This window comes from Anomalospiza imberbis, chromosome 1 (genome assembly GCF_031753505.1).
Source record: "Anomalospiza imberbis isolate Cuckoo-Finch-1a 21T00152 chromosome 1, ASM3175350v1, whole genome shotgun sequence".
In the NCBI taxonomy this organism is placed as follows: Eukaryota; Metazoa; Chordata; class Aves; order Passeriformes; family Viduidae; genus Anomalospiza; species Anomalospiza imberbis.
This window is the reverse complement of record NC_089681.1, coordinates 120,912,716-120,940,131: the sequence shown is the minus strand read 5'-3', so window position 1 is coordinate 120,940,131 and position 27,416 is coordinate 120,912,716. Positions and strand designations below refer to the sequence as shown.

Here is a 27,416-nt window from a genome sequence, read left to right as displayed (position 1 = left end):
GTTGGTGTACCTTTTCCTCCTGAAGTCTTCCGTTTTTATTGACAGCAGTCACTAAAGTTTACTGCTGCTCATAAAAGGAAAAGAAGTCACGATAATTGAAGCAGGCAAGAATTACCTGAGACTGAGGTGAGAAGGGTGATAAAATACTTAATTAGGAAAAAAGAAAGAGTACATTACAAAATAGGAGACTGAAGAACTAAAAGAAACCTGAATGGAGTCTAAAATGATAAACAGGAAAAGCAGTAGTTACCATAAGTAATTACCATGTTGAGCTAGAAGGAGGTGGAGAATAGGTAGGATTTTCCCTTTGCAAATATGCATTTTTTTATGCTTTTGCCTTTTGGCACAACACTGGTCTTGCATGTGGTGCTGGCAGCTTCTTTGTATCTTGAGCAGAAGTCAGAGAGTACTCAGACTCAAAATTGGAAGGTCTTTAAAAGTGGAAACTCTTGATAGTATATATTTTTCGAACTGCTGGACTTGCAAACAGAGTAGAATATGGTTGAAAGTAGATTCCCCTGGGAGCTGTGCATGGACATAGCAAATGTCAATCATCCTGGATGTTACCATCTATTTACATTAAGAGAAGCAATCAATTTTTACAATTGTCATAAACCAGAGATTTTTTTTTTCTACTTACAGAGAAAAAATTCAATTTCCCACAGCTTTTTTTTTCTCTTTCTCTTTTAGAGCAGCATGAAACTACATAGAAATAAAGTTCATAGCCTTGATGGAATAAAAATACTCTGGTTTAAATGGTAAGAGCTTAAGATGTAAAATAACCATACATTTAAGCTCCTGCTCTTATATATGAGTAGAACTGATTTCACTGGCATCCAATGTCAATTTACTAAAAACATTCAAGTGGTGTAATTCAGATGTATTGTAGTAAATATTACTTTTGCATTAAACACAATCCACACTTCTACACTGGTGTCTCTAAGTTTCACTTTCGTTGAAATAAATGCCTGAAGCCTTTTCTGAAACTAAGATTGAAACCTTTGAGTAGTCTTCTCTTTTTACACTTGCAGATTTCAAAATTAGTTTGGCATTGAGGATCACCTAGAAGCTGCTATGATTGCTACTTATTATTGCTATTTAGCCAGTAATAATTAGTGATTGCACCCTTGTTCCTCCTTTAGTTGTGACTGTTCAATAGCCTCTATGTTCTGCTTGTTTTAGCACAGTAGTCTATTACCACAGTGTTAGAATAAAATTTCTCACTCTTTTAAGTGAGATTGTCTAGATTGTTAGATAAGAGATAGTCTAGAGATAGTCTAGATTGTTATCTAATTAATTGGTGGTAGCTGACGTGGTAATGTGCATGTGAAGAGTAGAGAGCTAGAGAACAATGGAGTATGCAACAAGCCAATACGTAAAGAGGCATTACCTGCAAAAATGCTAAATTTAATCCTGTCTCTATTTGATCTCTTCCATTTTTTCAAGTTCTGCTTGTGCCCTGCAGGAAAAAAAAAAATATCATCATCTGTGGGCTTGAGGAGATATGTAGCAAACACACAGGAACACATACAGTGAAAAGAAACTGACTGAGACAAATATTTATTGCAAAAAAACCCTACCAGTTGGACAGCAATGACACATGGAGGAAAATCAAAGAAGTTATTGTGGAAGATGATAACAGATTTCAAATGTGTCACAGGTTCAGAAAAAGAATGTGGAGATTACCTTTTTGTCATATTGAAGAAATAAAAATACATGTACCACAATAATCTGAATGATTATTGTGGTACATGTATTCATTTCAATGACTTGACAGAATGTACCATGTGATCCCTCAGCTGAACTAGCTAAACAAAGCTTTCCACAAAACTTCTACAGGCAGTTTTTAATAGGGATCAGAAAATTACGTTTTGAAGGTGCCAACCTTTTTCATTTCAGAGAACAAAAGTGCTATTATACTACTTCGCTGAGATCTTAGAGATCAATATCTTTTTCACGTATGTCTACTCAACTGTCACCTTATATCCCTCAAAATGTATTATTATGATCTCAAATTACTGTTGAATGTCTGTTAACAATCTGTTTATTGTCCATCTGACTGGCCAACTAAAAAATTCAAATATCCACTCTATATATTGTGTTGAAAACATGTATTTATTGTGCTACAGCTGCAGTAGCTAACTAGAAAATTTACATCGAAGCTTTTATCCATACTCTTGCTGAAGTGCACTCCTAGATTTTCTGCTGAATATGTGAGATAAGATTTAAAGAAACCAAAGGATTACCAGAAAAGAATAAGGCAAGTAAATCTTGAGGACAAATTAGGAGGACAGTCACTGAGGTTACAGAAGAGGTTACAGGAAGAGACTTTGGGTCAACTTTTAGGATTTTTCATCCTTGATTAATCATAGATTAATTATAGATCTTTTAAGTTTTCTTTAAAGCATGTTTTATTTTATTTCACCACAGGAAATGGGGAAATTACTTGCCTTCAACAAATAGATAGATAGATAAAATTTTTTAATTGTGCCCATTTAAGTTTGTAGACTCCTCTGGCTGTGACCCAAGAAGAAGGTTCACCTGGGGAAGCCTGGAAAAACCCCTGCACTTACACCAAGACAGGTGTTTTCTCTGCCACTCTGTGATTCCAGAAAAGAGATGTAGCACAAGCTTGGCTGTGAGGAGCTATATTGCACAGAACAATGTCTCCAAAGAGCAACAGAAGTAAAAAAAAAAAAAAAAAAAAATCAGTTTCCTTGAGAAAGGTGAAAAAGTGCTCTGAAAGTTGGTTCAATGTTGACTAAGTGAAACATGAAAAGCAAACGGATGGCACTGGTGAGAGAGCCAAGCTCCAAGCCCTAGCAACACTGCTGAATTCTGGCTGACCCCTGCAGAGGGGAAAGTAATCGCCTTCTTTTAGAACATAAGAACAAAGGTGCTCACAGAAAAGAAGCCAGGGGAAGAAATGTAATGTCCTGTGTGCTGCAAAATAAGGAGAGTGAAATTCATCAAGCAGCACTACAGGTTTTTGCACAAAGGAAGCAAGCCAGCTCCAAAGGTCTGTGGGGCAGCAGCCTGGCGCAAGGTGGGTTGCTGGGCATTGCCTCACTATCTGTGCTCAGCTCCTGAGAGAGCCGTACATGCAGCAGCACAGGGCTCTGTGCCCTCAGAGGTACCCCTCTCTAAGGTACATTGGTAGTAGGCTCAACTCATAGTTCCATCCTAGATGTTTTCTTGAAAACAACACCATGATCACAGAGGTCTCCAGATACCCATGCCAAGAGCAGGCACATATTTTATAAGGTGTTTTTGCATTAGTTGCATGACAGAAATCAACTTTTACCAGGATGAGTGGCTGTCTACAGAGATGCTCTACAGCTTGGCAGACCACCATAAGCTGGTAAAGATATGAGCAGCCTGAAAGTGCCAAACTGAAGAAACCTCAGAGGGAAACCTGTCACACACCAAGTGAAGCTGGCTTTCCTTGCAGCTGACATAATGGGTGTTTTTCTCAGACATCCGCAGATATTTTGCTTTCACTGGGTTGAAAACATGTATTATGAAAATATCAGTGTTTTGTTTGTGCTTAGTCAGATACAGTTAGGCAGATTTAGCAGCTGTGAAGGCAAACACTAGTGACCCGGGTTTTTTTTTTTTTTTCTGCTAAAAGCAAGCCGAGGAACAGTTTTAAATCCCGGTAGGAAATGTTTGTTGCACAGTGAGCGTAACTTCAGAAAGCAGCTGTCCTCCCACCGCCGTGGAAGAGGCGGTTGCTACTCTCATGGCCTGAAGTTTAACTAAGAGCTGCCCAAATAAAACCGCTGTCGGCTCATTGCTTCCTCCTGAGCCCCTTGCCCTTGCGTCCCCGCAGCAGCGGGAACGGGACCCGGTGGGACCTGTCCCAGTGGTTATTCTGGAGCCCCGACTGGGAGCCGGACATTTGTGGTCTGGTTTGAGTCTAACAGCTCCCACCGGACGCGCTGTTCTGGCATCCCCAGGGCGAGCCGGGGAGCAGGTACGGGCAGGCAACAAACAGTTAATTTATGGCACTTTTGTACACATTTGCGGAGAGAGATGCTGAGACGGAGATTCGTATTTCACACATTCCCGGCGGCGCGGAGGAGGATGCACCAGTGCTGCTCCATGGGGACTCGATGCTGAGAACGGTCACGAATTCCCTCCAACCCCGCCGCGCTGCCCTCCGCCCCCGACCCCTCCCGCACGGGCTCCGCCACCGCCCCCGGGGCCGTCCAGGCGGAGAGACCGGGCCGCCTCCGCTCCGCCGGCGGAGGGAGCAGCGCCGTGCCCCGGCTGCGGCAGCGGGAAGGGGCCGGGGAAGCCATCCCCGGGGAGACGGGAACGCGGTGAGGAGGGGGACGGGACGGGGCGGCGAGGGGTGTGTGCGTGGGGCAATAAATGTCTGAGCCCGCGGCAGCGCAGCTGCATCCCGTGCCCCAGCGCGGCTCCCGAGGCGGCCCCGGCAGCGGCAGGTGAGCGGGGCCGGCCCCCAGCCCCCTTTCCCCGGCCGAGCCCCCTTTCCCCGGCCGAGCCCCCTTTCCCCGGCCGAGCCCCCTGTCCCCGGCCGATCCCCCTGTCCCCGGCCGACCCCCTTTCCCTGGCGCCGCGGTCCCGCGGGAGGCAGCGGCCGGGCAGCGGCGGCGGCCGCCGCGGGTGCCTCCTGCCGGCCCACCGGGGACTTTTTGAAGGGAATTTCAGAGGGTGTTCTTCACCCCTCTCCCGGGGTGGGTAGTGGGGAAATGCAGCGGGTTTGTGCTTCTTATGTTCAGTTCCGAAGGGTTTGTTATTTTGAAAACCTGAAGAGCGACCAGCAACCAAGGCAGTGAGTGTCATCTCTCGATGGAATTTAGTATCAGTCTGAAACAAAAAAAGTTGTTTGGCTGTTTTTTTTTTGAGGGAACAGGGGTTGGACAAAACCTCAAACTGATTCCACAGCCTTGGTTAGACCAGCAGAGCAGGTTCAAAATTAATTCTTGGTGCATCTTTTCTTTGCATCACCGTGAGGCTCCACTGGTATCTCTCATCCGGTAAGCTGGATGCATTTTAAGAATAGTTTAAGTCTGATAGAGCCCAAGAGGTAGAAATACTGATGCTTCACAATGTCAGTCTTCTTCCTGACCTTTCCTCCCTTGACCATGTATGGTTTTGAAGATATTCTGTGCCATTTACTTTGACAAAAGTAATTGATTTTTCTGCTATAATGGCTCTGTGTTATCTGTGTTGAGAACTAGAAGTACAAAAACTGTATAAAACTTCTTCCATTTAAAATCTTTGTAGCAAATGAGTAGTTTCCATGACTGTAGTGTCCAACAGGAAAACCTGTGAACACTTCAGTTGTGCAAAGCAGATCCTCTTCTCCCTCCAGTCCTTCTACCAATAGAGTCATGCTTATGCTATGGCAGGGATTCCTGCTATTTCTTACCTCCCGTTGCTGACCTATGCCACAAGCAGGCTGACCTTCTCTGAGGGGATTACTCCCCTGCTGGGGAGCTGTCTCTGTGCCTTTTAGCCCTCTGCCATATACCATTTCGTGGGCTACCATCTCATTTTAGGAGTCACTTAATGCTGTATATGCTTGTTGGTGTCACAGAATTGACCAATTTCTTGTTGGTATTGTCCCAGACAGCATTCACTTTAGCCTCTACTCAGTAATGGCTGTTAACTCTTTCAGGTAGGCTAAAAGCATTTTGCTTCTATGAAAATTTCAGTTCTGTATTTCTGCACAAGCAGAGAAATTCACAGTAACTTGCAGAGCTGCCAAGCCATGAAAAACAGAGCCCTGGCAAAGAAGATTCTGAAGAGTTAGTTTATTTTTGGACATGAAGACACCATTTATGATGAAATTATGCTGTCAGAAATACTTTTCTAGTTCCCACTAACTTAAGGAATCAAGCATATACAGTTGAACAGAGTTAGGTCTGTAGAGTCTTTTCTCATCTCCTAAATGCAGCTTGCTGGTATCTGGAAGGAGGACCCTGATTCTATATCTGTTACCTACCAATCAGGCTCTCTGGAAGATAAGACTGTACGGATTTTTGGCAGTGCAGAGATTACTAAATGCAATTATGTATATTAAAATATGGCATTGATGAAAGGTGTTATGGCATATCCAGGGATGGTTTTCAAAAGGTGATGTGTATGATCATATATCCAAGCCCAGAGGCTTGGAAAAGGTCAGTGCATATCCATAGGGAAGCTGGGAAAGCAAGTTTAGAAGGAAGAACAAGTAATATGTATGTTTGTGTAGTATAGGTGTTCTGGAAAACATTTTCTGGATTTGAAACTTTTCTATTTACATATCAGGTTTTCTTCAATCTTTCCAAAAAAAAACATGCTGAGGCTCTGGCTTCTATTATGCATCAGTTGTTGGAGAGGTCTGATGGGCAGCTGAATCCCTCCTCATCTTTTGTCTGTCTAAAGAGAAATGCAGCAGTGGTATTGTCAAACCAATAACCTGCATTTCACTTTATTTGGGCGCTGCATGAGGTGGTGCAGAAAGCTGTCTGTGCTATGAGGAACACCCCAGAGTGCCTTGGGATGGAGAAAGGCAGAAAAGACCTTCAGTTTGGGGAGCTGGCTCAAACACTTCTCCAGCACACAGTGGCCTTCATAGAAGAGGTTTTTATATCTGAATACTTGTGATAAAGCAGGAAAAAAAAAAAGAAAATAAAAAGAAAATGATATTTTAACTGGCACCAGAGGCAACTGATGCAAAATAACTCTTATGAAAGTGCCTCTTTTAAAAAAGTAGCTATCCCACTTCTAATATAATCATCAGAAATGACTTGTTGCTAGAGGCTTAGTTCTGTGTAGCATGTCACTCTTCTTTCTGTTGCCTTTTGTATAATGGATGTGACTGCTGTCATCTGAATTGTTTACTGCATGAAAGATATATTCCCCCATGTGCTCAAGTCTCCAGAGCCATCCCCAGTACAGTGCAAGGTAATGTACTTCTTGTCCAGTGTACGTCATTGTGAGAGATGAGGCATGAGTCACTTCCCTTGTGGGCAGTGATGACTAACTGCCTCTCCTGCATGTGGAGCTGCCACACCAGAGCTGGGCACACAAGGAATCGTCACCTCCAATCAGCTCTCTGATGACAACACGATGTAACAGCAGTTTATTAAGTTGCAAGATGAAAGACTTTTATAGCTCATAAAGGAGGAAAGCTCATAAGAAGGTAATAAGAGAAGAAATATTTAATTTTGCATGAGTCTTCCTAAAATTGTGCTGCTTCTGAAATGTAAATCATAAGAGATTTGCATACAAGGTTTCACAATGTGTCACGTAAGAGTTATTAGGATTAAACTATAAAAACAATTACTTGTATAAGATTTTCTTAAAGAAAAGCACCATCTTTTAGTGTATATGTCACAAAGCTCTTTAGAAATCTCTTGTTTTATCAACAATATGTAGAAGACATTTAGAATTAGGACTAGGTACAAAATTTTCAGTGTATTTTTTGTGCTGTGAATGTTCCGGGACTAGCATGAAGTATTTAGTTTTCAACTTTTCAACTGAGTCTATATGAACACTTTGAAGAAAAAGGAGAGAGAGAGACTGCAATCCAGATCAGACTCCTATCTTATCTTTGCAATAAAATTTCACTTAAAATTGCTTTGGAAACTTTGCCTTATAACAGCAGCAGATTTACACTTGGTACAAAAAGGCAACATCATGGATTAAAGGTTTTGTACTGTCCTTTCCAGCTCCCAAATCATGCCTCTGGTCCTGATCATGACTTTTTGGGTGTCTTTTCCAAAATTTTGAGGAGTTTTGACACATCAAAATGACATGTTTTTAACTTCAAATACTCCAGTCCTGTGGAAAATTTTCTGATGTACAGATGCAGGTCCAAATTTTGGCTGGAGGGAGAAGAATGTAGCGGTTCGTGTCCATAGCTCAGACTTGGGGAAACCCAAATTTAAGATGAGAAAAGCCAAGCAGTTTTCACAGAACAGTTTTTTAATTCATACTCCTGCATTTTTATGGAAGAAAATGAAGTTTCAAAGAGGGAATAATGTGTGCCATTTATGCTGCAGTATTACAGATATTGTGTATAAATACGAATGGCAATGACAGGAAGATGAAAAGTATTCCTTTTGTCTGCTATTACTTTGTTAGCAGTGTTCAGATTTCAGGCTGGTCATTATCTTTTCAGTTTGATCTTGAGAGGCAGAGGTTATGAATAGGAGCAGGGATAGAACCACAACTCCCCTACCGAGATGGAAATCTCCTCCCGATTGAAGCCCATGACAAAACTCCCATCAACATCAAAGCAGAAAGATTCCAAGCACAGCAGCCTGAATGCATCTGAAATCCACTGTTGAGCAGCTTGGAAAGGTCAAGGTTTTTTTCAGATTAGTAGGGAAAAGAAAAAGACACAGAGCAAATCATGACAAGCATAAAGAGAAGAGGAAGTTGGCGAATAAGTTCACAGTTCATTGCTAAATCTGTGTTTATTAAGGAAGCTAATTTTTGTGAAAACTTATACAGGCATTCATCTGGCTTAGGTGTTTCTGCTTCAAGTGAGAATGGGATTATTTTTTTCCTTGGTTTGATGTTAGGGACATGAATATATAAGATGTGGTTGTCACAAGTGGTATCTGTAGCACTATTGTGGCTGTTTACTTAACTAGCATATTCTGCAAAGGGAACACAGAATTTCCCAAATGACCTGATAAAGTCTGTATCTTATCTATCTTGTAACTTTCAATTTCCATGTGTTTGTGTTATTAAAAAAAACCAAACCAAAACCACAAAATATTTGTCATCGCAAAGTGCTTAAAAATTTATTTTAAAATATTTCACAACCTTTTGCAAAGGAGATCCTGAAAGAGAAATAAAAGGTTTTGACATGAATTTACTGCTCACTCAGTATATACAAAAGGAGTTTAATTTATAACTTTGGTATTTAAATCTAGTAGTTACATCTCATAACATGGCTTTAGTGTTCAAAAACAGAAAAATAACCCTTCCCAAAGACATTTTTTTCCTTTTTTCCATAATGGAACAAATCCAAACCCTATCAGATTTATGAAGGCCATGAAGGTTAAGGAGTTATTGTGTTAAGGAAGCATAAATTACTTCATAAAGCCACAAATGAACTCGTTAAATTAATGTCTGCCTTATGAGTCTCCAGGGAACCCACAAGCAGGGTAAGGCATGCCCTACTCATGGATGAGATGGGAGCTGACCAGCATGACAGATGTCAGGAGGATTTTAGGAGGGGAGGATGGGCTCTGGGAGAGCAGACTTCTGCTGCCCTGGAGCAGTTGCTGGTGCTCAGGGGCAGGCTAGGATGGAGCCTGAGCGTCAAGGTGCTGGAGAAGCTGTTTGTTACTCTATCAGGCCCTAATAAATTAGATTTTGGGTGAATGATAATGGTTAAAACAGACAAATAGAAGTACTGTGGTTTTCATCCTAACTTCTCCAGTTTTTTTTTGCCCACTTGCTTACCTGTTGCTTTGGAATTTTTATTTACTTATGCTGAGGTTGCTCTTGTGCTGTTCATGTCTTCACTGCCAAAACAAGCTAAACTGCACCATGAGTTTGTAACTACTTATAAAAAAGCAGACTTGCACCGCTATTTTCCCTTATTGCTTCCTTTTGTGTTATTTTCCAGTTTCTTGTTTGTAAGTCACTGGCACAGAAAGGAATCAGTGGGAAAGGAATCAGAAAGGAATCAGAAGGAATTAGTGCTACATTATGGATGTAGCAGCACATCTTTAGCTGCACAGGGCCCTAAAACTGAGTTCATAGCAAGGGTTTATTGCCCTGAATTCTGTAACTCAAAGGTTACTTATCAATTTTGATGTTTAGCACTAGAAGATGTTTTAATTTTTTTTTTTTTTTGTACAAAGTGTAATTGTTTTGTCATATTGAAATATGAATTTTCAAGAATTTATATTTTGGCTTTATTAATTTCAAAGGTAAGACATAAGCAGTCTGTAGAGTCATCAGAATTTGAAATCAGTTGAAGCTACACTTCCAGAGTAGTGTAGTCTCTTGAATTACCTTTTAAATGTGTTTTCAATATATTGCATTTCTCTGTTGCCTTGAGCAGTTAATGTTAACTAAACTCATATCAAAAAAGGCATCTTATTGTTTTTGATGAAACTAACAGTAATATGAAAGGATAGCATCAAAAAGGAGAGCATCACTAATTATTCAGCTGTGCCTCTCTTACCTGTAGAAACAGCAATAATATGAGCTGTGTTCCAGAGAGCTCACAGCTCAAGCAAACCTAAGTCTTGATTTCAGTTTGGGACTGACTTTGTACAGAGATGATTGATAATCAGTTGTTGGATAAATGAAGATTCATAATCCTGTCAATAACAAATCATCTGAAGGCTTTGGCCAGGATCAGCTCCTTGCTCTGTGTCATGGCAGTGAAGCAAGTGTGCCAGGCAGAGTAGTGTCAGTACTAAAAACTCAGCTAAAACTGAGGCAGAACTGATGAATTGGCTTAAGTGAGAGGAAAAAAAAAATAAAGTGTGGAACAAAATGTGAGCTTTAATGCTCCATAAGTATTTTATTAAAATGCTTTGCTGTTATTATTAGTTTCTGTATTTGTAAACACTGGCAAAGTATAATAAAATATATGAAATAAGACCTATTTAATATTTATATTTATGTTAACTCTCATGTTCCTTCAGAAAAACAAATTACCATGTAACATTAGGAAATTAAATAGTAAAATGCAGATTTTTTTTCACTTCTGGAATAACTGCAAGGAACTATTCAAAGGATTTACAGCCAAAAATTTTTGAGAGGATTTTTGTGCATGGTGTTGATTAATAAATACAGCTGAAATATGACCTTGTCTTTATAAATAGTCTTTTAGCTCTATGTTCAGGATTTTTGCTTTTTTTTATCTTATTCCAGTTAGAACTAAATTCTGAATTTCAGTGTTGTTCATCCTTAAAGTACATATAGGAATGGGGGGTGAATAGCTATGTATTATCATGAGGTAGTATTTACTTTGAAATTCAGGGGCTGTTTTTGTATTTTGCAGACAAAGTTCTAATTCCAGGACACTGCTGCATGCAGTTGAATCAATGGTGGTCACAGCAGATTCCTGACACTGTGAGAAGAGATTCTGCTGTTCTTCTTCTGCATGTTCTTCATATGGGCCTCTAAACTGAGCTGAACTTCTGGAAAGCAAGAAAAGACAACATTTTATTTAAAAATAAACAAGTAAGAGATTTCAGATATTTTTACAAACATCAAGGAGAGCTTTTTTTGGTTTACCTTTCTCTATACACTTTGAAAAATGAGGCACCAAAACAACGTTATGTTGTTTTGTTTTTGCAAATATTTTATAGTGGTTTCCCAAAGTAATCAGTGTTTGCATAAATTACAGAAGAAAACTTGAGTTAAATGTAAGAGGAAGTTAATGTTAAGGGGTTAAATATCTGTAAGAGATTCTGTTGTTCTTGTCCATCTCTTCTAAATTTCTTTCCATGACATTTCTCACACTCTGGAGAATATGAGTCTGAGAACGAAGTTTATATCCAGGAAATTATTGTCAAATTTGGCCATGAATCAGACAATGTTGATTAATGATAACAATCACAGCTTGTTACAAGCAAAATAGCTCTTTTTAATTGAAAAATATAGGCAAGGTTACTTACTTTCCAAATTGTTGGGAGCTGTGCTTAATCTTCTTCTTTTTCCATGCTTGTTATTCACAGTTGTGATGCCATGATGCCAGGTGAGTGGGAATTGTGAAGAATTCAGTTCCTTCCCCACTTTTTTGACCTTTCCAAGGATTTCAGCCAACATTTATCAGTCTTTATTTGCTAGTAGGCTTGGGACATATTTATTCATTAATTCTCTGAGTGTGCTTGTAAGTTCTATATTTTTGAAAGACAACCATGATGTTCAACTGTTTTCTTTCTCTTTTGTAAAATTATAGCTTCAGTATTGTCTAGATTAAAAAAAAAAATATTTGTTAAGATCTTAAAAGCCAAAGAAAGCAGCTGTTACCCAGCTTTTCAGGATGTTATCAATGAAGTAGAAGATGGTAAGGGTAGAGTGAGTGAGATGTATACTTCGTGTTTATGTCTGTAAGTGTAAGAAAGTAATCAATAATTTGTGTTAACATGAGGCTGTAAGTCATGGTGCTAAGTTACGTAAGAGATGCAGGAGCTTTTTGTGTGCTAAGATGGCTCATTGTTTGTTTGTTTGTTTTAAACTTTATGTGGATACTTTTCCTCTCATAAAAATTGGTGAGAGAGATAGAAGTGGCAAAATCATTTAGTATGTGCACGTTTTTCAGCATGTTTTTGATACTTTAGAAGCAGGAAATCTGTAGATTGATAAATCTTACTACTAAAAAAATTAAGGCTGTCAGCAATAAAGAAATAATTAGCTAATATAATACTTTGTATAGAAAATTAAACTTTAAAGAAATATAATGAAATACCAGCTTTTTCTATAATATTATTCAGTTTATGAGACACTACTTCTGCAAAAAGCTTGCACTTACAAATATTTTTTGTACCTATTTTACTCCTGGTTAAAGATCACTGATAAAGGTTTGTAATAAAACCTGAAATAGTCACGTGTTTACAAATTTATTTCTTTTTTAATGCCTGTGTTAAAATTTTGGATTGTTGATGGAGGTCATAATTTTGCATTAGTGAATTGAAACATAGTGAAATAGTTTTTGTGTTGACATATGACTAGAAGAGAGAACTGAAACGGCTATATTTCATCAGGTGTCTTTAATTAGCCAATACTCTACAGTGACAGGATGCAAAAATTTCACATCTCTTCTAAAGTTTTGAAGCCAGAGATATGTGGAACACCTACCAGGTGATGGAAAGAAAGCATTGCTCACCAGGACCTTGCCACCTGTACAGGCTGGCATTGCTCTACGTCTCTCATTTTAATAAATTTTTGAGCAGGAGAAGAACAGGATAATTTTGAACAGAAATCAAAACAAACTGCTTGTGTGAGTCTAAATTTTTCCCAGGTCCTCCTATGCCAATAGGAGCCCAGAGCAGGTGTGTCATACCTTCTGTTGAAGGGCTAAACAACAGAAACTTTTACAGTCTGTGAGAAAAAGTTGTGAAACTTCCAGCTTGAAGAAAATGTGGAGTCCTTTCCCTCTTTGATGAAAAAGCCCAAGCCATTGAACATAACACCAAAGGTTGGAACACAGCTCTTTTTCAAAATGTCAGGATGCACTTGGTGCCAGATTGGTCAGGGGGATTAACTGATAATGTGATTAGACCTCTAGTGATCAGACCTGGCCTGTCCAACATACACCCTGTTTAAAATGGCTGCAGACTTCAGACTTATTTTTCCTTTCATTCAAGGTAGGAATTCCACATTTCCATGAATTAGGCATCTGTGGTGATTCCTGTTTCTCCTTGATGTGGTTGGCATCATTGAGAGGAACTACAGATGTTCTAGAAAGGTGTTGAGCATCCTTGGCTACCAGAAGTGGAATGGAAACCATCATAGCCACTTGATGAACCTTCATGTGATTTCATGAGTAATCTTTAACTGTAACATGCCACTAAAACCTGCATGTCTTTCTATTTTAAGTAAACAATTACCTTGCATTCCTCATTGAGTCTTGCTTAGCTTGGAAATGATACTCTCTTAAGCTGAAGTGGTTTATCCCTTTTATATTTTTACAGCACTTGTAAAAGCCCAAGATATTGATATTTATATCAATTATTTGACACCAATGGAAAAATACATTCAGCTTTTTCAGAAGATGAAATTCCCAGAGATTTGTTATTTGTTATTTATTTGTTATATCTGCCTGATATGGAGCAACTCTTGAGTTCTACAGCACACCTGCATGAGTTGTAGCCACAACCTACGTATTGCTAAGGTAGCTTCAAGTAAGGGTTCTAAACCACCTAAGTACCTAATAAATAAATGTTACTTGATACACAGGAAACTAATAAAAAAGACATGGAGTTAATCTCTCTTTTAGCTGCCTAATAAACACCAAAATTATATTACAAATACTTTCAACCAGTTTTAGATTATTAAATTTGAAGATGAGATGAATAAATAGTTGTCAAACAGCCATCAGACATATAAGCGCTGTGTACTTAAGAACAAAATATGCTTCTTGTCTAGAAACAAATTCTCTAGAAGCCATATAACCTTTCCAGGGTGGGTTGCTGCTCCTTACTCTCCTTTGTTGCTATAAGTTTGTGAATTTCAAAATGCTGGTAAGAGCTGCACAAGATGAGAAAATATGGGCTTTGCAAACAAGCTCTGAATGACTTGCCTTGAGGCATTTTTTGTGGTCAATAAGCTTTCCCCATGCTCCCACTGAAACCAAGTGGACTTCTGAGGTCATGAGCACTTTGAAATGTTGGCAAGCAAAGACGTTCTGTAAGGTTCACTGTTCTGGAATATTTTGTTGGTCAGGAAGTAGGAGAATTACATATTATATATGCGTGTGTACTAGGTTTGATTCTGGGATTGGGGAAGCTCTCTACTGCAAGTTTACTAAATTATAAAATCTAAGAGGACTCATATTTCTCTATTTGTTAGCACAATATATGCCACAGGAGAATTAGTACCCCAAAGCTATGGCAGTGTTATGTCAAACAGGTGAATAAATTTCCAATATCACTTTTACTGAGAGGAAGAAACTCCCTTTACTGTGTTATTTTCTGAATGTTCACTGTACAGAAGGTGATACCTAAGAGTCAGTCTAGCTGGGCAGGTTGAGGATGCTCTGGGAGCACCTCAAAACTGAGAATTGCATTATAAGATAATTGTAAAACTAGAATAATTAGAGATAAAAATTTTAAAATATAATACATTTTGAGGTTTGCATTTATATATAAATTAAAAATAACTTTATGATTGATGTCATTATTACATTTTGAAAAGTAACTTTTAATTTTTTTCTGTGGTTCATTTATTTACATTCTAGTCTAGATTGTATCTTTCACCAAAAATCTTTTCAAAGAAGAAATTGAAGAAGCTTTAGAGCATGTGAAAACAGCTAAAACTGCCTTAAAAAGCTTTAAGGATTTATTCTTTAATCACAGAAACACATTGGAGAGTTACTTTGCCTGTGCTAAGGAATTTAAACCATGGGATTTCACATCTGAGATGTTGTTTTCTAGATTTAATATGTTCCCTAAAAGCTCACTGAAGATTGAGGTATTGTTTATCGTCTCTGCTGTTGGATAAATACAGTATCTGAGAAATATGGGCTATTCTCAGTCATGCAGACAGCAAGGCTCAAGTTTCTAATATCCAGAACACAAAATCACAGTGCATAGAGGAGAGTTAAGAGTGTTGAACAGGATGAGGATGTCACATGCTGTGCAAGGAGCAGACTAGTAATAGCATTATGAGGAATTGCAAAGGTGATTCCTAAATCCACTGTTTTTTAGGGTTTTGGAAGCTGTTTTAGTAAAGTGCTGGTCTCCACATGCAGCCCATGGCTTGAACTTTCCACTAAGCATGGCACCTGCCTCTAAGAACTAAGGACTCATCTATTTATAGCTATAAAAAAGTCATGTTTTAGGCTAGTCCTTGGATGAGACAGATCACCATTCATCTTCCTTTTTAAATCTCTGCTTTTAAGCAAGGGAAAATGAAAAATCTGAGGCCAGGAAAGAAAGGCAGAATATTTGTCTAATATTGTGGTTAGTCAGCTGTGTAGGATGGGAGCAGCTATAGCTTTTGGTTCCTGCTCCTGGGGCCTTTTCATTGTTTTTTACTGAAACTGGAAGCAGTTGTAGTAGGAGGCAGGACTGGCAACTGATTAGAATTATAGAATCATAGAATAGTTTGAGTTTGAAGGCAACTTTGAATATCAGCTAGTCCAATTCTCCTGTGATGAGCAGGGACATCTTAAACTAGATCAGGTTGCTCAGAGCCCCATGCAACCTGCCCTTGAATGTTTCCAGGGATGGGGCATCCCCAACTTCTTTGGGCAATCTGTTCTGGTGTCTCACCACCCTTATACTAAAAAAAAAAAATTCTTCCTCCTAGTACTCAGTCTAAATCTACCCTCTTTTAGTGTAAAACTATTATCCCTTGTCCTGTGGCAACAAGCCCTGCTAAAAAGTTTGTCTTCATCTTTCTTATAAGTCCCCATTAAGTACTGAAAGGCTGTGATAATGTGTCCTCAGAGCCTTGTCTTCTCCAGCCTGAACAATTCCAATTCTCACAGCCTCTTCTCAGAGGAGAGGTGCCCCATCCCTCTAAGCATCTTTGTGGCCCTCCTCTGGACCCATACCATTCCAGGAAATCTGAGGCTCACTTTAGGGATCTGAGCTGGAAAATTATGTACTTTAGCTCTGCAATTATTGAGACAGTGTGCTGCTCCATCCGACCCCTTAAAATAGTATCTGAGAGTAAGAAATCCAATCTCACAGTGTCTGACAGTGCCCACCAGCACGATCTCTGAAAGGGATTTGGGGTGAAGGTGTTGGATCTTAGCTGTCTATCATCAGAAAGACAGGTTGAGGTGTTTTTGGGGGGGGGGGGGGGGGAGTTGTAGATACTTGGGAAGAGCATCCTGTGCCAGCAGTTTTACAAACGTGGCAGCTTGTGCCCATCAGAGACATCGTGCACAGCCATTGCACGTGAAGGAGCTCTTGCTGGCAGTCTTGGTTCTCCACAGTCAGGTGGGGCCACAGAGAGCCCTGCCCTGTGCCAGGGGTGAGGGAAGTGTGTAGATAACAGTGGTAAGATGAGGGGTCTGCAGTGACCAGGGATGCTTGGGGAACTCATGGCTGGCTTGGTCCTAGGGAAAATAGCTGTTACTGATTTCTAAACATACAAGGGAAAAGTTATTTTCATCCCTTTGGGGCATAAAACAATTACTTCATTGGAGTGAAATCAGAGACCATAGAAATTAATTTGGCACATGTTACAGGAGAGGTTAAAGGGTATTCAATGTTATTCTTCTGGGAAAGATTTAATTTCAACTTTCATAGCAACATTTTCTGTTTTATAATAAATCATATGTTTATACATGAAAGCATGTGTTTAGGAATGCTTGCTCTTTTTCATCTTGGTCTTTTTTAACTCAGTCTGCTGAAATTAAAATGGAGTTAAATGTGTATGCTCTATGGGACAATTCATTTCCACTTATGTTTTATCCTGGAAGTGAATCAGGATGAAGCCTTGCTGGAAATATCTGTTGTTCCTCCACCTTTTCTTTCATAGTAATTATTTAAGATAGCACAGGCTTAACTACTCATTCTGCCATTACCAGCAGGAAAAAGGTCAAATGGAAAAACCATATCAAACATAGGTATGTTACTGACTTTTCTGTAGAGGTTAATTAATTTTTATTAGTTTAATCGAGGAAATTTCCATTATTATGTTGCAATTTCAAAAGCTGAAAAAACTTTTTTAGTGGACTCAAGGGGCATAGTTAAAGTGAGCAGAATGAATGAATAGTTTCTGGAAAGCTCTTCAGAAAGAGAATATACAATCCTTTAGATTACAGTTAACATTGTACCCTGTACACAGGGTATTATTATTTCCTTGTTTATTCAGAAGTATCCATAAACTTGGAGTGCTGACTTGAACTAGAGAGGCATGAGACAGGCTTCCAACACACCTGGGTGCAGTGTCTACCATTTGTTCTTTAAAATAGAAATTAATTTTCTTAAGGTTAGATTTCTGGATGCATTTTCCTGATCAGGTAAATTGCTTAGAAGTCTCATATGTAGAGACACATTCAGATGGGTTTTGCCAAAGATTTTTAGTAGATAAACTAAATTTAAATGAATAAAATAAATTTGGATAAAGTGAAACAAAATACCCCAGCAACATTGCCCAAAATGAAAAAAAAAAAGAAAAAAAGGTTGATTTTTCATATACGGTATACGGAACTGTCAGTTCTGTAAGCTTTTTTTCCTGAATGTTAGGATGCAATTTACATACAGTTCTGGTGCAGATACAAAATCAGTTGATTCTACTCAGAAAGATAGAGAATGTTTTTAAAATGTTGGTTTATAGAAGCATCTTGCAATTAAAGCAAAAATAATTCCTAACACTATGCTCACCAGAAGTCATGGTATGTCTTCAAAATAAAAGAGAATATTTATTACTGTACTTTTTTAGACACCTTTTCTTGTAATTTTCAAAATTTTAGTGTTAATTCATTGCTACAAATATCCGTGAACTTGTAAAATTAGGTTTTTGGAAGGATTTAATCCCCTTCTAACATGAATCCAAATGAAGAAGTACTCTATCATATTATGTAGTTGACTTTACTGCCTGCTGGCTAGACCACTTGGCTGGCAGGAGGGCAGCCAAATTCCATCTCCTTCATTTTTACCCTGCAGCTTTGTGGAGCAGGGAGATACTGATTAAACTCCACTTGAAGAGAGGGGGGCTGGTGAAGCCCAGGTGTGTCCAGCTCCAGGTGCAGATGCAATGGGTGCCCTGGGATGATTCTCTTCTTCACTATCCCAATCCAGAAAGGGATTCTCCTAGCTGTGTCCCTGCCATTTCCCTGTGCTCCTGGCACCTGTGTACCCACAAGGCTGCTGGGTTTGCCCAGATGCAGACCATTAGAAGGTGGGCTGTGAGCTTTGCTGGTCTCCAGGAGCTTTGATCTGCTGTATGGCAATTTTGGCAGTGTGCTAAGAAGAGAGATTGCTGTATGTGTGAGGATTTTTTTTTTTTTTTGGTAAGGTATTATTTAAACAGGCAAATTTTTGAAAACAGACACACATATTAAAGTTGTTAAAATGGTAAATAACAAAAATAATTTGATAAAATATATAATAATGATACTTATAAGAAAAGGATTGGCAGAATATAGAGATTGACTTTTCTATTAGATGGGGTAGGAAGTATATTCTCTGTGTGCATACAGACTGATTTTTCTTGCAAGTATATATCTTAATCTAGGTAATTAAAAACCCAGAGGAATGGTTATAAATCGGATCTAAACTAAATGAATGGTGCATGCTTAGTTCATGCAGAAGCCTTGTAAAGTTGTTAATGCCTTTGGACTAAAATCTTGATACTTTTTTCAAATCCATGGCGAAGCTTTCCATGTCTCCGGGTCAGGACTCATTCTACAGTACTTCTGAATTTCATTGCTCCTGATAAAATTTCTTATGATTCACAGTAAATTCCTGCTGATCCCTGCACAAAGCTGCCTGAGAAAGGAGAAGTGAATGGCAGCAGTGACCTACTGCTGCCTTTTTTCTCCCTTCTGAAGCACCAGGAAGCTCTGAACCAGCCTTGTCTGTGGCAGATGTGGATTCAAGACACCCCTTCTGAGGTCTGTGTGTAGCTTACCCAGTCTTGCCTTTACCTCTGGAGGATTCCCTGCATGATCATTATATAAACATAAATTTGGTGACACGCTTGAAAAACAGTTTTAAGGTGCTAGGTAGAATGCAGCAATTTGGTCAGATGTAGACTGTAAGAGGGTTTGAATTGATCAATTTTTGAGGTGATGAGTGCTTCCTTAGTGACTTGACTTACTCAGGACAAAAGCAGCCTTTTAGCACAGTTCTGAATGCACATTCTGCTTAGTAAATTTGCTGACTTTCCAGCTTATTGCCAGGTGAAGCACAGTCAATGAGTATTGGTTTTCAAGTTTGAGCCATTCTTCCTCATGCATGCAGTCTTAGTGTTGACAGAAGAGGTACAGGTGAAATACCAAGCACCAATTACTGCACTGGTTTTACTGTCACCACTAAAATATTTATTTTCCAGGTTCATCAGAAACTATTTGCCTTTGGGTTTTACAATCCTAATCAGGATCTTTATCAGATAATAGCTGTCATCTTACAGTGAATTTATTTGTCAGAAACTTCAAGGTTCATGCTGTTAAGTGTGTGATATATGAATAGTGTCCACATATTTCCAGGAACAAGCCTTACATACTTCTGGATAGGCAGGAATGTATTTGACTAAAATGTGAATGGAATTGCCTGAAAACCTGAACAGAGCAATGATCTGGTTGTGATGTGACTGGGGGAGGCCTGACCCCAAAGAGGACCAAAAAATGCTTAGGTTTCAGGGCACAAATGTGGTCTTCTCAGACTTACTGTCTTAAATGGATTCTTGGTGAGTTAAATATATGTACCCTTAAAAGAGAATGTATTCTAATTTAGCCACAGGACTTTATCTAAATTCCTTTATTTGCCTTGGAGAAGTGCAGTAGTTAATCCTGTCATGTTTTATTTTTTATTTTTTTTTTGTATATATGAGTGGGCTTGTACTGTGTATTTAAAAAAACCTCAAACAAAATCCATGTTAGTTGAGGGATGATTGGAGTTAGACAGTAAGAAGATTCTTAAATAAACAAGTTGATTTGATATGCCTATTCAAAGATGCTGGTTTTTATTTAAATGTCCACCTTGGCTACTGATACTTCTATTTGTTTGTCCATTTATTTTTCGAGTGGCTTGCTACAGAAGAGATGCAGACAAGCTGCATAGAAAAAAATTCTCAGAAGTGATTAATGTTTAACATATTTAGTAAAGTATTAAGTGTAGCTTTACATGTACATGTTGCATGTTGCTGTTTATGTTGCTAATGGAAAAAAGGAGAAGGTGCTGGAGCTCTCCCTTTAGAGTCAATATGAGCTTGCATTAATATGTACCTCTATTTTCTGCCCTGCTATTATTTTTCCAAAAGTCCTCATATGTGAACATGGTTAATTATCTTGAGTATTAATAGAGTACATCTGTGCTGTAGAAAATGATTCTTCTGTTGCCTGATACATGTGGTAGCCATGGATTAAGATAACCTAATTAAATATAACAATAATTCAGAGTCAAAAGATACTGTTTACTTAGTGAGTTGACTTCAACTATTTGAGTAGCTGAAGTCTGATGTTCATAATAACCTTCTTAATGATAATATATAGGCATAATATGTAAAATAATTTGTAAAATAATTTGTAAAACTAATTGTATTGAGAAGATATTTATTTAACAGGACGGTTAACAGGATGAAACGGTATAAAGTAAGGGGCAATATAGATGGCTATCCCTCTTATTATGCTTCTTAAACAAAGGTGTCCCTGGTACACCCAGGTATTGGTTTTGCAGTGGTACACTTGCATTATATCTTAAACTGTTATTCAAAATCAATCTTATTTCTCAGAAAATGCTTCGGTTGCTAACTCAGTTTCTGTTAAAAAACCACCAAAACAACTATCACTGTTAATAGTATCAATCATTGCTTGTTGGTTAAAACAGCACTGAAAAATCTCAGAAGTCTGTTCAGTGACAGAGGTGAGCTATGTGTTTAACATTACCATATGCCATCCATCAGATTTTTCTGCCATTGAAAAATTATGCATTTTATATTTTTTTCTTTTTTGTTAACATTATAGGAGTTTGAAGATGATTATACTGATTTTAAAGCCCGAACACTGGATCTTGATAGATGTGTTGCCTTAGTTTTGTGTAGGATTTAATGACTGTTCTAGTTTAGAATCTGTGTTCAAAGCCAGTACCCATATACATGAAATTATTTATTATTAGGAAGATGGTTTTGTGCATTACTTAAATTACAACTTTAGTTAAGCTGTTTGTGATTTGAATGCCTTGAAATACTGACATATGTGTTGCAGCTGGGAATCAAACAGTGTTCTATGATTCTGTTCTTGCTTTAGTGATGTTCTGACTGCAGGTTCCTTCCAGAAGTTAACCCATAGCTAAAGCCAGATCTAAAATGCAATTCAAAGAAACAGGGAGATTTTCAGCTCACTAACATACTGCATTTTGTATTTGTCTGCATGAGGCCCACAGAATCCATGGATGGCAGGCATGTCCAGGCTCTCCATCTAGTGTAGCTCATAGTTAACCTGGGTAGTTGGAACATGTTTCTGTTGGAGCAGGTATTATTCTTACACAGGAATAATGAAAACTTAAGATAGGAAAGAACTGATTAGAAACAGTTTTTTAAAATACGATTTAGGCATTGTCATATGTCAAACATAAGTAAGTGAAGTCATGTTATTAAGAAAGAGGTAAGTATGTAAATGTTCAAATGAGTGGCTGTCCTGAAAGGCATAGGGATGTGAAACCTCACGTCAGCCTTGATAAGGCTTCTAGTGGAGTATTGTGCTCAGACGTTACACTTCAGGAAAAAGGATCTGTTGATAATCATTGAGGCTGAAGAATAGAGGCATAAATCTTCAAATACAATAGAGATTTCTGTATAGGAAGGAAGGAAATAGTCTATTCTCTACACCCCGAACATAATGAACTTAATTTAAAGTGTATAAGGTTCAAGTCTAATCACTGAGAAAACCACTTTATGCCAAGCATAATGAATTGCTAGAACAGATTGCTAGAGGAGGTGACAGGCTCTTCATTACTGAAAAATCTTCCAGGGAGAGCTAGAAAAACCTCTTCTGCAAATTGCATAGGTATAGCAAATCTCTTCTTGGAGCAGGAACATGGAATAATTACTCTCAAAGTCACTTTTAAATGTACATTTCTATGACACTGTATTACACTCAAACTATGGCAGAGTATTACAAATCAGTTGTGGGTATAAGGCAATAATAATGAATATTTAGCCACTAATTTTGAAAAAGCGATTTTTCCTTAGGTAGACACTTTTGGCATTGTTAGCAATTAAATGAGTGTCTTGCATTTAAAGTTTATCCTCTTTCTTTCCAAACTTGTTTTCTCACTGATTTCAGATAATACATACATTATTACATCTACTCTTTCAAATAGCTGATAACTTGTCTTGACTTTACACATACCAATGAGAATGGAAGGCAACTTGAAGAAATCATTGCTGCTTGCCACTTGTTTGGTAAGCTTTTATGGGAGTAGGCACTTTTTTTTTTCTCTAGAAAACATTAGCTTACAAGTAGAACTTGGAATTTTTATGAGATTCAGCAGGAAGAGCCTAGTGACTTACGAGAGAGAATGTATCTGAGGGGGAAAAGGGGGAGAAAACAAACAAGTGAGAAAAGTACAGGATAGAATTTCACTTAGGAGGTGGACTTGATCCTTGTGTCCCTTCCAACTCAGAATATTCTGTGATTTAGAAAGTATCAAGAGTGCGGGGTATATGTCTAGCCTAGTTCCATACTTTTCAGGATCGGAGCTAATCTGTAATTCTTTAGCATTCTAGAATTCATCTGTTGGGGACAATTTAAGAGCATATTTAGAAATACTTGGTTTGTTGGTAAGCACATGACACATACCAACAGTATAGCTTGGTACAGTGCCAATCTCTGCACTTCAGAAATATTTTGGATGAGATTTCATGTTGAGAGTATTACAGAAAGAGAACTCTGCTGCTTTCTCTGCTGTTTGGGTTTTTTTCTCTTTTTATTTTAATTTCAAGCTTTCAACCATCTTGGAAGCTTTCTAAAAAAAAACCTTGTCTGTGGAGATAATTAGCCCAAATTGCAATATTTCATTGCAATTGTTTAGTGAAGAACTAGATAACTGCAAATGAACATGATGAACACATTAAAAAGGTATTGAACAATGCAAAAATAAAAGTGAATTTTCTTGCTGGTTCATAATACCTTAATTTATATTCTAATAAGCGGGGGTATGAGGAGGAGGTTATAATTAAATCATTAGCAAAAATATGCTGGTTACTTTGGGAAAGCTTAAATGTTCTAAAGAACTGAAGGAACAAGTACAGACATTTTGCTCCTACTTTTCATGGGAGTCCATAAATAGTTTTATTGTTCTATGGGGACAAGACCTTCAAAGATACTTATGGGGGACCTAGACATCCAAGTTATTTGGAAATTGTGTTCTGATCCTTCCCCTTGTTCTGATCCTAAGCAAACATGCTTTCAGGTGGGAGCACAGAGGATGGAAGCTCCTGTGAGAGCTTTAGACACACATCAATTAAATTATTGTGTACTACCAAGTCCAGTGTTGAAAACTGACATAGCTAATAGCCTTCAAGGAGGGAAAAACTAAAACTTTCCACCAAAATTTGTTCATGACGTGCTAGCAGTAAAAGAAAAAAAAAAGATTAGGTGTGGAGTTTTGCCTTGCAGATTCTTAGAAAGTCCAGAAAATACCTTTATTTCTCAGAAATATGTGGAGAAGTTGAAATCTCTTGACCAGTATGAAGATCAGACCTACAGTAAGTGGAATTTTCAGGTGGATTAAATTTGTCAGTTTAATTTAAATCAGACTAATTAGGAATTATCCTCAAAACTGACTCCTGATGGTGAATTTTGATCCTAAGGTGTGTACTTAGAACTGTAACTAAATATGTAATTGATGTTTGTCTTTGATTTCATGGTCAAAAAATGACAGTAATCTTCTAGGGTATGAATGAATCTTAGAATCTCTAGACTCACCTATTTCTATAGAATCATGCTATCATTCAGGTTGGAAAAGACTCCTAACATCATCAAATACAATCTTAAACCCAGCCCTTTGAAGTCCACCACTAAACCATGTCCCTAACTGCCACATCTGCGTGCCTTTTAAATATTCCAGGGATGCTGACTCTACCACTTCCCTGGACAGCGTGTTCTGATGGTTCACAGCCCTTTCAGTGAAGAAATTTTTCCCTAATATCCAGTCTAAACCTTCCTTGCCTTCCATATAACAGGCAGCTGTAGTTTGGGACTGTTCAAATATGTTTTCAAAAGGTAGAATTTGATGGCTGTCAGGTGGTGCTGTCTTACAGACAACCTCAGCCATCTTTTTCTCTATGTATTCTGCTCCACGCCCCTCTCAGTTATAATTTTTGTGAGTGGCAAGTGTAATTTTTCTGAATTAAAAAATCTGGTGAGAGGAATAGATGTGAAAACACTACAGCTGTAGTATTTCCTACTGACATGAAAAGAATAACTTATTAAAACCATTGTTTTAAGAGCAGCATCTGCATATGAGAAATGAGAAACCTTTATTTGGTCTGTTTTGGGATATGCACTGCCAGTTCAAGGTGAAATTTCTATTTCTGTGCCCATCCGGTCTAGTATTTTTGGTAGTATTTTTTATGTGTACCTTTAGCTGGTTTTCTAGTTACTCTGAAGTGATTCAGATTCAAGCTTCCCTTTCTTGTCCTTTTAATACAGACAAAAACCACATGCCAAGGTATATTTTTCATCCTGATTGAATTTTTTTTCACATGGTTTACTGAATGGTTTTTTTGGGGAGATTCGTGGAATAAGAAAGCTACTTCCAGGTCATCTTTACATATTTGAAAGTGTGTATAGCAGCAGGAGTAGAACTCTCTGTTTCACTGTGAAGAGTCCCACCATAATTAAAATGAAGTAATGAAGTTTTATGTGATTATACATAAAATAACTGAGTTTATTAAGTTCAAATAGTTTATAGTTACCAGTGATCCATAAAATTAATTCTAAAACATTCTAGTAAAAGCTATGACATAGAGTATAGTTTAGGTTAAATAATTAATCCACTGTAATTTCTTATTTATGAGTAGATGCAGAAATATTCTCACTGTTAATGTACAGATCTTAGTGGTGTATTTCTACCATGTGTGATTTTTTTTTTGTTTAAAGAAAATGTTACTCTGTTAAATAGGAATTGCCCAAAGAACAGAGCTCTGTCAGTATAGAATGAAGTAATTCCTCTTCAGGCATCTGACATTGCAGTCAATGTCAGATGACTTCTTAATCAGAAGAAAATGCACTTTACTTGACATATGTTGAATTCTGGGATCAGCCCTTTTTGTCTCTGTTTTTCTTAATAAGAAAGAGCATAATCAGTGACAAATGTCACTACCTGTTCTTCATGGGTAAGCAGATGGGATTCAGAGAAAGATTTAAAATGGAAGCTCCCTTTCTGTTTGATGTAGAAAATCAATATGTTCATCTCAATAGCGTGATGAGATTCTTAGAGAAACATATTTGCTTGTAATATTTCAGTACAAAAGTTAATATTTCAATGTACACATTAAAATATTTGTGAGTTGGAACTTTTGGGTTTCTGCTTTTTTGTTTGTTTGGGGTTTTTTGAGGGATTGTTTTGAAAGGTTTTTTGTTTTACTGGTGTTTTAGGGAGTTTTTTTTTTTTTGGTTTTTTTTTGGGGGGGATATTTTTTTTTCAGTATGCTGATATAATTCTAGTGCCACCAAATTCAGGTTTCTTGGTTCTCTTCCAGTGTTGCATATGCTTACCAAAAAAAATTTAAAATTCAGAATACTTTCTTATGTTCATTTACACAGCATAATGTGCTCTCGAGTAGAATAGCCTAAAGTAGACTATTAAGTGGCTCTTTTTTAAAACATCATGAGGGGGCTTTGTTAACATTTCTATAACTTTAAGAAGTGGTTTAATAAGTTAAAGAATGCAAGAATATAAATTAACTTCTTTCTATGCAGCTTTTCTTTTGTGGTTTCAATACAGAGTCATTTGTATGCTTTTGGTTGCTTTCAGCAGCAATGCAAATGCAGCTTTGTAGCCTCTTTGCCATAATTCTTTCAGCTTTTCTTATCTTGATTCATATATGCAGAATCTATAGATTTCACTGACAGGTTAAGTTAGCTCAATATACCCTACACCTGTACTTTGAGTGTTTCTTCCCTCTTCCAGCAAATCAAGAGCTTGAGATGCTGGAAAAAGAAATGTTTCTAATGCAAGAATTTATCTACAAACTATTTGAAGTATCTATTCCAGGCTACAAGCACATGAAACAATGTTGAAAAGAAGTGCAGTTGCTCAAGAAATTGTGGCATATCCATGTTTATATTAATGTAAGATTTTTCTTAAAATTTCTTATATATTACTTACAAATTTAGACTATATTTGACTGTTATTTTTAAAATTTGATCCTAGAAGTGCTATCATTTTGATTAAAAAAAAACATTAAATACTGAAGATTTCACTTTTCCTTTTTGTTTTTGAAATAATAGTTGCTATGTTTTAGGATACCCAGATTAAAAATATCTCTGTTCCCAAGTCAACCAATTTCAAGATAATCCTAGAGCAAAACAAACTTTGTAGTTTCCTTTAGAGCTTTCTTAATGCCCAGAACTTGTTTGATTAGTTTAAGTAACAGTAAAAATTCAGAAATCCATAAAATCCAAATTAGAACTCAGAACTGTACATTAGAAAGCTCTACAAATCTAGAAGCAGGAGTCCAGAAAAGTGTACAGATCTGTATGGGGAGTCAGTCATGCACAGTTCTGTTTCTCTCAAGATGCTGCCTTTCACAGGCAAGGTTAAAAATACATGTGCTAGATCTTTCTGTAATTTTGTTGGTAGCACCCCAGAAGGAGTCGCGGGGCATCTTCCCAAAATCTCCCAGGTGCACTTGTATGTTACCTGTGGGTATAGGTGAGTGTCTAATAGCACAAGAAAGTTGTGCAGGTATGTTTTTATCAGATACTGAAACATGAAACTGTTAAAATACTTGGTATTTGAGTTGAATTTAGAGAAGATGGTTTTCATGTGTGCTTGCTAACTAATGGTGGTGTAGGAAAAAATTTAGGCTGTGAACTCTTGCTGTAGGATGGGCTTTCCCCTGCATCC

General features: G+C 37.8%; 1 protein-coding gene and 1 long non-coding RNA gene across 6 annotated transcripts in view; both read left to right on the top strand.

The window, feature by feature from the left end:
- The first annotated feature begins 1,109 nt into the window (after positions 1-1,109).
- LOC137483158 (uncharacterized) lies at positions 1,110-2,092 on the top strand. The gene is made up of 2 exons (XR_011004385.1): positions 1,110-1,240; positions 1,273-2,092. It is a non-coding gene; the product is annotated as an uncharacterized lncRNA (long non-coding RNA).
- Positions 2,093-6,640: 4,548 nt separating this feature from the next.
- DNAH11 (dynein axonemal heavy chain 11) overlaps positions 6,641-27,416 on the top strand; it is a 39,281-nt gene continuing 18,505 nt past the window's right edge. For 4 of the 5 annotated variants that reach the window (XM_068209119.1, XM_068209135.1, XM_068209143.1 and 1 more), the window contains exons 1-2: positions 18,344-18,519; positions 19,079-19,234. In XM_068209119.1, coding sequence (XP_068065220.1) covers positions 19,208-19,234 — 27 coding nt within the window. In that variant the 5' untranslated portion in view covers positions 18,344-18,519; positions 19,079-19,207. Of the gene's footprint in view, positions 7,160-10,996; positions 11,179-18,343; positions 18,520-19,078; positions 19,235-23,959; positions 24,049-27,416 lie in introns of those variants that run through there. The other variant, XM_068209127.1, reaches the window with a different exon arrangement.